This window comes from Marmota monax, unplaced genomic scaffold (assembly GCF_021218885.2).
Source record: "Marmota monax isolate L192 unplaced genomic scaffold, Marmota_monax_Labrador192_F-V1.1 WCK01_AAM20220418_F8-fsc00155, whole genome shotgun sequence".
NCBI classification, from domain to species: domain Eukaryota; kingdom Metazoa; phylum Chordata; class Mammalia; order Rodentia; family Sciuridae; genus Marmota; species Marmota monax.
In genome coordinates this window covers 4081793-4094992 of record NW_026694554.1, presented here as the reverse complement: position 1 = coordinate 4094992, position 13200 = coordinate 4081793, and the positions used below count along the sequence as shown (strand labels likewise).

Here is a 13200-nt window from a genome sequence, read left to right as displayed (position 1 = left end):
AATATTTTAAAAAAACAACAACTCTGAACTCTGTTTTAGCACAAAAGCAACCACAGAAAATATGTACATGAGGGGGTTGGGGATATAGTTCAGTTGGTAGAGTGCTTGCCTTGTATGCACAAAGCCCTGGTTTCAATCCCCAGCACCACACACACAAAAAAAAAAAAAAAAGAAAGAAAAGAATATATGTACATGAATGAATATGGCAATATTCCAATAAAACTTTACACAAACAGGCTGGGATTGGTCCATGGGCTATAGTTTCCCCACCGTGGTCTAGTTCATGTAAATTCGTATAGTATTGTCCAGTATTATGGTCATATTATCATCCATGTCTTAATTTCCCATGTTTCAGCACCTCTTCCCTTTTGTGGGTCTCAGCAATTTCTTTTTTTTTTCTTTCATTTTTTATTTTTTGTAGTTGTAGATGGACAGAATACCTTTATTTTATTTATTTTTATGTGGTGCTGAGGATTGAACCCAGTGCCTCAGGCATGCTAGGCAAATGCTTTGCCACTGAGCTACAGCCCTAGCCCGGGTCTCAGCTATTTCTATGGCTGAGCCCAACCTTAAGTCTATTTCTTAAACCAGTATGGCTCAAGGCAGGAAGTATTATCAATAGCCACAGCTCCAACAGCAAATACGGTATGAGTAATATTTGGTACTAAGAGGCCTAGGAATTGACGTACAAGATTTGAGACTTGGATGCTTTCTTTTTAAAAAAATTTTTTTGTAGTTGTGTATAGTCAGCATGCCTTTATTTTATTTGTTCATTTTTATGTGATGCTAAGGATGAATCCCAAAGCCTCAACATATGCTAGGCAAGCACTCTGTCACTAAGTTACAGCCCCAGCCCTTGGATGCTTTCTTTTTTTTTGGGGGGGAGGGTACCAGTGATTGAACTTAGGGGCACTCCATCACTGAGCCACATCCCCAGCCCTATTCTGTATTTTATTTAGAGACAGGGTTTCACTGAGTTGCTTAGTGCTTCGCTTTTGCTGAGACTGGCTTTGAACTCACAATCTGGCTGGATGCTTTCTTTATTTTCCTCTTTAGCTTTCCAGAGTCTGGTTAGGACTGAAGTTATGTCCTAATAAACTGGTCTCCTTACAATTTCCTGAATATGACTCTTTTACCCTTAGGACTTAAATGCACTCCCTGTCTTCCTTCTTTGTGCTCTAGGCTCCATTTCACTTCCCTAGCCTTCTAATTCCTGCCCACCCTCCAGGCTTTAAATTGAATTTCTTTTTCTGGAAGTAATTCTTAACTCCCTCCCCTTCCTCTTTTCTGTCCCACCCTCTCTACTAGGCTGGGCCAGGTGTCCTCCTTTATGTTCCCATAGTAGCCTTTATTACTCTGTCTTGTAATTGTCTGCCTCACCCACTAAGCCAATTGAGAACCATTGAGGTCAAGGGTTGTCTCTGTATGCTCAGCGACTGGATCATAACGGGTCTTCAGGCAAGGTTTGTTCAGTGTTTGCCTGGATTTAGCCAGGAGAAGGAGCTGCTTTCTATGTCCTGTGAAGATCAGCCACGGAATGGACTGATACTCTAGAAACTGATACTCCAAAATGCTCCTCTATCCTGAAATGTGCATTGCCTGCTACTTTGTCCTGCCTTCTAGATGATGGCCTGAACTTCATCTAAGCTTGGTTTCCTTTTGGGCCTTGTGATTTGGCTCATCTCAATAAAGGATTTACTTTATTCCTCATTTTTGTTCTCCTGGTGGGTGGGGCTCTAAATGCCTTTTCCTAACTTTTTGCCACTTAAGACTGTTATATGACATGTCTTATTAAATTGTTAGCTATGAAAGGCACTATATTTGAAGTTAGTGAATAACTGGATTTAAATCGTCTGTACATTGCTTTGTGACTTTGGTAAATAATTTGTGTGTCCTTTGCTGAACCTGTTTCTCATCTGTAAAATGGGGATGATACTTCACCTATCTCATGTGTTACTATGAGGATAAAATAAAATTGTATGTGAAAGTGCTTTGAAAAACTAACATCAACTACCAATGGAATTTTGTATTGGTTCAGTATTTCCTCATGGCATCTAGCGCCATGCCTTGCTGAGAGTACTTGCTCAATACATTTTTGTTGAATGACTAAATGAATTGGCAAGAGAAATAATGCTGTTTGTAGGAATAAAGGGCATTTAACAGAATCAGGAAAAATAGATAACTTGGTAATGGAAACTTCCATATGGTGAGTGGTAATTCAGAAGGTGGGCATTTATCAGAGAGCTCTAAACCTATATTCCTAATGTCTACTCTTTGCTTTACTTATGAAAAATATGTAAAATTTACTTTAACATAATTTTGGCAGTTGAGATAAGCTGTCAGACTTGACTAGACCTTTAAGTATATACTCATTACAGAGCAGGCTTGGCACTAGGCAGTAATACTGTGAAGTTAGCAAAATGGACTCTCAGAAATCCTTCCTTCCTTGTAGGTAATCTTACTTTTCCCCACTCCCCATTGCAGCCCCTTCTACTAGGGTTTACCTTCAGGCACTTAGGACTGTTTTTCTAAGGGGGTCTCACAAAATTGCCAAAGATGACCTTGAAATTCCAACCCTCCTTTGTCAGCCTTCTGAGTAGCTGGGATTATAGGCGTGAAGGCTGTCCAAATATTTAGAACTTTATTAGCCAAGAGGCATTCACCTTAAAGGGAAGAACTAGGTCCCTTGGCTAATTTAAATTTGAGAAAGATTCCTAGAGAGGGAAACATTGTTTTACCAAAGGGGTGAATAAGTAATTGTGAAATTTTAGGCATTAAATTATGAAGTTTTAGGTGTGAAAGGGTTTATCAGCCCCACCAGGTTTTGCTTATTTCACCTGCAGCTTTGTTCTTTCAACCTTGGAGGCACATGGAATCACCTGACATTCTTAATACTGATAATTGAGGCCCTACATACAAGAGATTCTGGTTGAATTGGATAGGTTTGGACCTGGGCATTCATGGTTTTTTTAATACTCCCCAGGTGATTCTATTGTGTAGTCAGAGTTGGGAACTACTGATTTAAACCTAAATTGGCCTTGCTTTTGAGAAAAAGAAAGACCTTAATGCCATTAGAAGATCAAACATTAAAGCAGGTTTCGGGGAGGGGGACTGAAAGTCCTTGATAAAATGTACAAAAGGTTAAAATAGGCCCTGCAACTCCATAATAAGTGTTTGGTAGCACCAAAGTGAGAAGTAATCTGTGGCTGGTCTGGTTCCCCACTCCCAGACCCCTGGGGAAAATGGCCTTTCCCTAATTTTTAGTTTTTAAATCTGCTTTCTAGATGGTTCAGAGGTATAACAGTTAAAATCTCTGAGCTAAGGGTCTAAGTACTCAAATGGTTGATGTACCAAGTGAGTCTTCAGTTGATGCAGTAGTTTTCCATAGACAATAAAATATTTTATTAAATATGAGTTCTGTGTTATGTTCACATTTTATTTAGTACCATAGGTTCAGTATTTGTTCCTTTTTATAAAACAACCTCAGGATAGGAAAATGATGTTTGACTTCCTCAGCCATCTCATAACAGTCCACTGCTGTTGGTAGCACATAACAAACCCTTATTTTGATATACTATCTCAATACAGCTTGGTTACTGTCTGTATTTCCAGGCTTTAAAGATGGTCCTTCAGAAAAAATGATAGCAAAACACCAACTACCTTTTACCCAGCAGTTCTTTTTATCTTGACACATTAAGTAACTGGGGATTGAGCCCAATCAACCCAGGGGCATTTTACATTAAGCTACTTACACACCCAGGCCTATAAAAAAATATTTTAAAATTTTGAGACAGGGTCTTGCTAAGTTGCTGAGGCTGGCCTTGAACTTGCTATCCCTCTGCCTCAGCCTCAGATTTGCTGGGATTACAGCATGTGCCACAGAGCCTGGCTGTCTCTCCCATTTTTAAGGAAAATCCCACTCACTGGATAACAAGCCTTCCAGGAATGTCTGTCTGTCTGTCTGAAAATCTGCCATGAGAAGTTTGGAGAAGAACTAAAACCTAACACCCTGGGGGAATCCCTGTGATCAAAAGAGGAAAACATTTTGTACTCTGCCTTTTTTAGGGAGGTGCTTATAGAAATGGACATTAGGAAAACCAGTCCTCATTTGCATTCTTTCTTTATGCAGATATTTACCTTTATAAATAGGTTGGTTAAAAGAGAGCCAATAATAACTATGCCTCATCTGGCCACATTGTAAAGTTTAATTAATGTTTTTGAGGTATGAGTTGAAATCACAAGATGAAAAGATTCTATATATGGAATATGTATTAAGTGTCCAATCTGCTTTACTCTGATAATGACTATAATTGTATGGTGTTCTATATTATACATCTTGATTATTTGTGGGTTCATTGAGTTAAACCTTGAAAAATATATTTGAATTTGAGTGTTGAGAATGCATTTAAGTCTATTTGGCAAATGTTTGGGTATATTGCATATATGCTTATGTGTTTGCTGGCCCCAAGCAGTTATTCTTGATGTAAAAGGTGTTTTCACAAAATAACATGGGAAGTTATCATCTTTTTAAATTGGTTTGAAGATATAAGAAAAAAGTAAGTTCTGGTCCTCACACATCATGTATCTAAGTTGTTTTGTGCCACAAAATGTGAATGTTAAATAAAAATCATTAAAATTACATAACCATATTAAGATATGCTAAATATGTGAGAGTTGATCTGGAATGAAATAAAGTGAGCTTGTAAAATGTCAAAAGGAATATAATTATTAATCATTTGAGAAAAAGAGAAACAGTTATTCTTTCCACAAAATTCTCCTAAGGATATTTCATGGAGAACTTAATAGTAGTTTACACTACTGGGTTGTTCAAAGTGAGCTATAGCTCAAGAGCTGAAAGGATCCAGGCTTTTCAAATGAAGATGTAACTCAGAAGACTGAAAGGGCTTTGATAATCATTTGAGTTTGGGAGCTATTATTACTAGAATGTGTTGAATATTAACAAGACTCAGCTATCCTTTAGGTCCGTATAAAAGCTTATCTTTGTATGGCAAACACAACTTTCTCTCATCTTTGTCCATTCCCTTTCAATTGCACCAATACTCATAAATTTAAAAATAGCACTTCCATATTCCCTTCTAAGGAATATAACTACATGAATTAGAACAACCTTGTGCAGTAGGTCCTGAAAATTAGACAGTTAATCCTCCTTTGTAGAGACACAGCATTATTTCTTTCTCATTCAATAAAATATTTAGTAAGTTTTTACTCTGCGTTTACATGGTTGTTCAGTGCCGCAGTCTGGCTGGGCACAATCAGGAGCCACTTGTCAAAAGAAACTAACTTTATTTTTAGAACCACACACGCCAAACAAAACAGCCTCTCAGGAAAAACCCTCAGAGCCTCAACTGCCACCACCGGCTTTCCACAAGCCTCTCTCTCCCACACAAGCTTCTCTCCACCTCCCACAATCCTCCTGCTCTTGAGGCCGATTGGCTGGGTCACGTGGGCGGAGCCAAAAAAGTCCCCCAATGAGCAGCTCCGTGGTCTGAAAGGGCAGGGAAACAGTCCAATGAGCATCACCGCAGAGGAGCCAATCAGCTAGATGTTGCTGGGGCTGAGGAGCCAATCAGCTAGATGTTGCTGGGGCCGCTGTGAGCCAATCATCAGCCGGCAGCTGGAAGTTTGCTGGCAGCTGGAAGTTTGCTGGGGCCCCTTCGGCTGTGGCTCTCAACATCTCCCCCTCTCTGTTTAAACAACAAGCATGTGGCTTAGGGACCGTGTCTGTTAGGCAGTCCAATTCAACATATGGTCCTTACCCATCATCGGATGAACTGACTTCTAGGCGTCAGCCTCCTGTCTTAGGTTGGTACCACTGCAATTGGATCATACCCGTCACTGACTACCGGTCCAGCATACAGCTATACTTGTGGATAGGCCTTTGCACCAGTGGGGGGGTGAGGTTCTTTGCCTCACCTCTGTTGGCCCCCAAATTTTAGACCATCACTAGTAGAGGAGGATGCAAAATGCCATGACATTAAGCCAATTGAGGGCTCCTTTGAAAAATTGTACCACTGGTGACATCATCAGCAAAAATACCCCAACACTACCACAAGTCGCTGCACCAACAGATAGTTCACAATGCATACAGGTGAGCTCACAATGTGTCCAGGCAAGTTCTGCAAGCAGTTCAGTGATGGCTATTGTAGAAGCTGTAGATTGGTTTTATCTTTGACTTCACCAGCACTGGGATGAAGATAGGAATTCTGGCAATAATGGCTAAAGAAAAAATTATGTAACATTACAGAAGGCACTAAAAGAAAACAATTTTCTTAACAATTTACATTATCTTTAAGAGAATTATTAAATATAATGAAAAGGAAAGGTGAAAGTAAACAAACAGATCTGTTAACCTTCTTTTTTGTTTACATATTAAAACAATCCTCAACAGTTGTTTACCCAATTTAAATTAAACCATATAAATCACGTGAAAAAAAAAATATTTGGATCCATTTTATCATGAGCGCTCATCATATATGATATATGGACATACATACATTCAAACATATAACACAAAACACAAGTGTGCACACATAATATAATACATACAACACATAACATTATAGTAAAGGCCTTATAACTTTTTACAGGTGAAATCTCCATTGCAATGTTTAAAAACTCTATAGTCAAAAAATAGAACTGATCAGCAAAACATTAACCTAGGTCTGTATGAGCTCAAAAAACAAAATAGAACTTCATGATATGGCAAAGGGCAATAATAAAATAGATATTGAAAAAAGCATCCTGGTTCTGTTGCAGATGTAAGAATAGCCAAACTGGAATTTTGGATATCAGTTGTTATGGATTTGAGCCAAATCATCTTCTTTTTGGTCTGTAGAAATCGCTTTAGTTAATCTTTCTGGAATCCAAATCGGCTGCTGTTCTCCCTGTGGAAACACATAAACAGACCCCGGACTCCAGACAATCACTGGGTCAGGACCTTGGTTAATCTCTCTGGAATCCAAATCAGCTGCTGTTCTCCCTGTGGAAACACACAAACAGACCCCGGACTCCAGACAATTACTGGGTCAGGACCTTTCCATTGTCCTGTTAGAATATCCTTCCAAAGTACCTTGGGCTTATGCACATTTTTTGGACACATATGCCTTTCCGTAGCACTAAGTCCTGATGAATCCAAATTTAAAAAGTTTAGAGTAAAAAGGGTTATTTTAAGTTTATCTTTGGGGAATATATACCCCTTCCCAGTTCAGCATTGTGTGAAATGTAAGACACAGCAAAGGGAGGCTTAATGTTTTAGGTCATCTTTCCTGGCCTTAAGAGCTTACCATCTCATTTTGGGCAGCAAGAACAACATGGTATATTCAAAACAAAAGTGCTTCCATATGTCCTCTTTCTGGCCTTTCTCTCTTTCTTCTTCCTGGGCCTAAGTTCCATCAGAGCCTTTCTCTCAGCAGGCTGTCACAAACAACACAAAGGTAAGGGCTGGTAATCCCCAAGGTAGTAACTTTCCAGGAAGATTTGCCTTTTAACCAGGACTTTTCAAGACAAAAATAATAATAATAAATAAAAAAGGTGAGTCTGTTTAAACAAAGTTGGAAAGGTGATTTATTTGCAGTATTCGGATTTCCCTGTCACATGTTATACCATGTAAGCTGCTTTTGGTCTACCACAAGCCTATCACTTCCCTTACAAAAGCCCCACTTGCTTGTCTCCCTGTTGTCTACCTCTGCCTACCAGGTAGACTCCAAAGTTCTTGGCTTAGTGGGCCAGGTACCTTGCAACCTCTCATCTTCCTCACTTCCAAAGAGACATCCTGATTTTTAGCCTCCCTGCTCTTTCCATGTACCCATAAACAGGCCAAGCCCTTTCACAATTCATTGCTCTGCCCACGTTTTCATTGTCCACAGTGCATCCTCTCCCCTTGTTGTCCTTTTTTTGGGGACAGTTCCCATTTTGAGACTCAGCATAAACATCAGCTGGATGAAACCCTGACTATTCCAGATTTCCTCCAAACTTCTTGTTTCCCACAGCACATTGTACTTTTGTACAATGTTGTGGAAACTAGTTTGGAGACTATCTTCCCCCACTGGCCTCTCAGAGGCAGGGTCCTGGCATAGCATCTGGCATATAAAGCCTTTGGATATGTGCTTATTCAATGTTTCTGCATCTAGAATGATCAACAGGTTAGCAAAATTTACTTTTGACATTATGTTCTCTCCCTCTGAGGATGCCCTAGGATTAAGTAGAAACTTCCAAGAGGGAATTTACAAGGTTTATTGTTGCTAATTTAACTATGTTTCAAACTTTTTTTGGGGGAGGGTACCAGGGATTGAACCCAGGGGCTCTTAATCACTGAGCCACTTCCCTAGTCCTATCTGTTTTTTATTTTGAGACATGATTTCTCTTGCTGAGGCTGGCCTGGAATTTGCAAGCCTCCTGCCTCTGCCTCTTGAGTCACTGGGATCACACAGGCATGTGCCATTGAGCCCAGCTGTCCATTTGATTATTGATAAGGAACCCCCCCCCCCCCGCCCCGCCCCGCTGCGGATTGTAATCCCCGGCCCAGGTAGGAGGATGGCAAGTTAAAAATCAGCTTCAGCAATTTAGCAAGGCCCTAAGCAATTTAGCTAGATCCTGTCTCAATAAGGGCTGAGGCAGTGGTTCAAGGGTTAAGCGCTACTGGGTTCAATCCCTGGTACCAGCAAAGATCATCAAATGTACAACTTTGGCTCATGGAACACCTTGAGCTGTGGTGTTTTGTTTTGTTTTGTTTTGAGATGGTCTTGCTAGGTGCTTACGGTTGAGAGCTTGGAGAATTTTGCTGAGGCTGGAATTTACAATCCTCCTGCCCCAGCCTCTCAGTTGCTGAGATTACAGGGGTGCACCACCACTCTGGACTAAAACATTGACTTTTGCCAATATTGTTCTCCTAAAAATGTCTTCTTCCATATAGCGTATAAACTGAGATTTGGTAAAAGAAGCGGGTCTTAGCTTAGGTCTACAAATTGCTGAGTTAATGACTAATGGGTTGGGAGTAGGGAGTGTTCCTTGGATTTGGGCTGGGTGGGGGCTGTTTCTTGGCCTTAGATTGCACCTTTGACTCTGGTCGGCCATGTTAAAAAATGTTCTGGTAGGAAGGTAAAAGGATTTATGCCTTTATCACCGAGAAAAGAACAAAAAAATTCAGGCTCTATTCAGCATTGGGTCTTTGGTGTCCTTGACACAAAAGAGAAACAATTTGTTGCTACATGGAATTAAAAACTCCTTTGCTTCCTAAGGTTTTCTTTCCTATCTTAAAATCGTGACGTTCTGCAGCAGCAGGCATAATAGCATGATTATGTTTTCTTCTATTTCGGGTTACTCCCGTCACCTTGCAACCCCTCCTATTCCTTTATCTCTTTCAAAGTTTCCATTCTTCCTTACTTTTTACTCCCTACCTCCTCCCTCTCTTCTCTTTTTTCCCAGCTAGCTTACCCCGCCCCTCGCCGTCACCACCTCCCCTCCTCTCCAGGCTCCTTCCCGCTCCTTCTCCCGCCACCCCCACCCCTTGCTCCCGCCCACCTCACGGTCAGAAATATCCAATCAGGAGCTCTGAAGGTGTCTCAAAGGCCCGCCCCCTCCTCCCTTTCCATTTCTCTTCCCCCCCTTGTTCCCTCCCCCATCCCCCCCCCCTGGAGTCCTGCGGACCTGGGGGCTTCGGGATCTGGGCGCTATGAAAAGTGTCTGCCCAGTCACTTCCGGTAAGGGCGCTGCGGCGCGAAGCTCCCCGCGGGACCGTTAAGGAAGGGGTGGGAGTTATGGGTGGGTTTGGGGAGGAAGATGGCAGGGAAGGGGAGAGGGAACAGGAGCCGGAACGAACTAACAAGAGCATTTGAGGTGCTTTGGTTGCCCCTTTCCCGCCGCCCCACCACTAGCCAGCTTCCCCAACCCCCGGGTGGCTGCAGTGTTTCTCTCCACCCCCCACTCCTGGGGAGAGACGCCGCCCCTCCTTTGGTGCCTCGTGACCGGAAGTGGCGCCATCTTTAGCCTCTTGTGCTATTGACAATAACAAGCTCTGGTTCGCTCCCCCTCCCCTCCCCCCAACCACAGCATCTCCCCTCCCAGAGAGGGGGAGAAAAGGAGGAGGAGCTGCAGCCTCACAGACTCTCTTGAGTCGCTCCTGCAGAAAAGGGGGGGGGGGAGAGATTGAAAAGCAGGGGAGGGGGGACGGCACGGCCGTTTACCTGTCTGCCTCCTCATTCGCTCTCCCCCCTCGTTCTCCTCACTTCTGGTGTCAGCCTATCCGCCTTCCCAAACCCTCCCATTCCCCCGGTTTGCCCCCCCCTTCACTTTCCTTCTTGTCCTCTGTGTTTCTCCTCTCTTCTTTCTTCCCTTCCCCCTCTAGCATTGCCACCTTCTCTCCTACACGCACGCAGGCATATAAACGTAGGGTTTTGATGCTCCTCTGCCTGTTGACCCCGCTATTTTCATGTTTCCAACAGGTTTTTCTTCCCCCAATCCCTCAGCTGCTGCTGCTGCTCAGGAGGTCAGATCTGCCACTGATGGTAATACCAGCACCACTCCGCCCACCTCTGCCAAGAAGAGAAAGTTAAACAGCAGCAGCAGCAGTAACAGTAGTAACGAGAGAGAAGACTTTGATTCCACGTCTTCCTCCTCCTCCACTCCTCCTTTACAACCCAGGGATTCGGCATCCCCTTCAACCTCGTCCTACTGCTTGGGGGTTTCAGTGGCTGCTTCCAGCCACGTACCGATACAGAAGAAGCTGCGTTTTGAAGACACCCTGGAGTTTGTAGGGTTTGATGCGAAGATGGCTGAGGAATCCTCCTCTTCCTCCTCCTCATCTTCACCAACTGCTGCAACATCTCAGCAGCAGCAGCAACTTAAAAATAAGAGTATATTAATCTCTTCTGTGGCTTCGGTGCATCATGCAAACGGCCTAGCCAAATCATCTACCACCGTCTCTAGCTTTGCTAACAGCAAGCCTGGCTCTGCTAAGAAGTTAGTGATCAAGAACTTTAAAGGTAACCAAGGCCAAAATCCATAATCACCTAAGGATTTGACACTTGAGCGGTCACGTGCTCTATTTATGTTAATATATTAAACAGTATAGAGGTGGCCTAATGTTTTATGCATAATCAATGAGATGGAGGGGAGGTCCTTTTTTTGGTGGAGGGTTCATTTTCCGGGGGTGGTTAGTATCCTTGTGCTGAAGCATCCACCGGGTGTTTGCAGTGTTTCGAGGTCTTTCTGAACCTATTGTATCTAATCTGTTATTCCTTATAACATTGACAATCTACAGTATGTTTGATCCGGATTTTACAGGTGAGAAATTGTATTCTAAAGAGGTTTATTTAGTTCAGGTGCATAGTGAGCCTTGGCACTGCTGAGATTTTTATTTTTCTGCTTCAGTAGGCCACATTCTATCCCTAGAAATAAATGCAGGTAGCAATGGTGATCTTTCCATGCTCATATAAGATTTATAATAGGTGTATAATGTTGTACTATATTCAAGAAATTCATTGTGGAAAAAATATTTGGAGAAAAATATTTAGGGTCTCTGAATTTCTTTCCAAAGGTAGGGTTTGGAAGTGAAAAAATATTGTGTATACACAGAAGTAGTAACTCTGTGTACCACTAGTCTAAAGATAGGAACAATTACTACATTTTTTCCTCACTTAAGTAGGTTTTAAAGTATTGACCTACAGATTTTAGGAAAATTTGCTTGTATTGTGTTTGAGATACGTGGTTTCGTATAATGAATGCATTGATGCAAGTATAAAATCAACATTTAAAATGTTTTTGAGCTGAATTAATTTTTATCTGTTGAATGTGTTTCTATTTTTTCTGACTTACTTTTTTACCACCCCTAACTGGCAGGTAATAGATGTTAAAATACTTGTTAAATGGAGAAGTAAATGAATAAACTTAAGTAATATTTACCAGACAAATGTCTTGTGGCTAAATATTAGCATTGAGAAAATTAGATTCTCTGTGCTTGTGTTTTCAGCATTGGTATAGAAATCAGGAATATGCTCTATTTTGTCTCAAGCAGAAGATTAGGATGTTGTCTATTTTTAACCCTTTTTTATATCATCTCCTTCCCATCTCTAGGCTCTCAAGTGTTTTATTCTTTGTGATTTAATAGTATAGTTTTCTAAACTGGATATGAATTGTAATTATTAATATGTTCATTATTTCACTTAAAAATGCATCAATAACCAATAATTTTTAGGAAATGAGCTGTTATCCTAATTTCATTTGCAAATTAATTCCAGAGATTTTGTTCATTTTTCTCTCTCTAAAGTAAAAACACATTATTAAGGCATTTGGATGCTTTAATTAAATTTTTTTTTTTTTTTTTTTTTGCTGGCCAGTGAAGTTTAAAGCTTACATTAAGAGGTTTCTTTACATTCTGAAAATGCTGCATAGATTTTGGAGTCATTTGTTTTAATATTTTAAAATTCATTCTGATCATAAAGGTACTTCAAACACTGGTTAAAGATATTTCTTTCCATTTATGTAGATGTTGCATAAATTTGGGGGTCACACAGACCTGGATTAGAATCCCAGCTTTGCCATTTTACTAGGTATGATGACCTTGGGCAAGCTCACCAAATGAGTTCCCACTTCAGTTTCCTTTTCCTCAGTTGTAAAATAGGGATGATAATATTTACTCCAGGGAATTGTTGAAAAGATTAAGAAGTTTATAAAATACCTTGCACTTAGTAGATACTCAGAATTTTAAATCTCATGTACAAGACTCATTCATGTTGATACAGGTTTTACACAAGATGATCAGGATTGTTATTTTTTTATCTGTCATTCTTGAATTTTTATTTTTTTGAAGCAATACAATCAATAGGAGAAAAAAAACCCTCACCTTCAGTTTTAATAGGTGAGTCAAAATGCCTTAAACAGTATTCTGGCATTTTAAATTTTATTAATACTGAGCTTAAATACAGTGGTTACTTTAATATTTAGCTATAATAGTTATGAAAATCATACCATCCTAAAAATTGTAATGTTGTGTTATAGATCTTTGGTTACTATATCCTACATATTATTCTAATACCAATCTTTTACATATCATCTAGATAAACCTAAATTACCAGAAAACTACACAGATGAAACATGGCAGAAACTGAAAGAAGCAGTGGAAGCTATTCAGAATAGTACTTCAATTAAATACAATTTAGAAGAACTCTACCAGGTATGTATTAG

At 40.6% G+C, this 13200-nt stretch overlaps 1 protein-coding gene and 1 long non-coding RNA gene across 4 annotated transcripts in view; one reads left to right on the top strand and one right to left on the bottom strand.

The window, feature by feature from the left end:
• Positions 1 to 3422: 3422 nt before the first annotated feature.
• On the bottom strand, positions 3423 to 10264 carry LOC131423270 (uncharacterized). Of its 2 annotated transcripts, XR_009224604.1 has the most exons (3): positions 10203 to 10264; positions 7305 to 7434; positions 3423 to 6237 (listed from the first exon to the last, which is right to left on the bottom strand). It is a non-coding gene; the product is annotated as an uncharacterized LOC131423270 (long non-coding RNA). The 2 variants fall into 2 exon arrangements; XR_009224603.1 differs by lacking the exon at positions 10203 to 10264 and having other exon boundaries at positions 7305 to 8475.
• Positions 9615 to 13200, top strand: part of Cul4b (cullin 4B) — a 45674-nt gene continuing 42088 nt past the window's right edge. The window contains exons 1-3 of one of the 2 annotated variants that reach the window (XM_046420928.1): positions 9615 to 9719; positions 10461 to 11000; positions 13074 to 13189. In XM_046420928.1, the coding sequence (XP_046276884.1) occupies positions 9692 to 9719; positions 10461 to 11000; positions 13074 to 13189 (684 nt within the window). In that variant the 5' untranslated portion in view covers positions 9615 to 9691. The remainder of the gene's footprint in view (positions 9720 to 10460; positions 11001 to 13073; positions 13190 to 13200) is intronic. The other variant, XM_046420927.1, reaches the window with a different exon arrangement.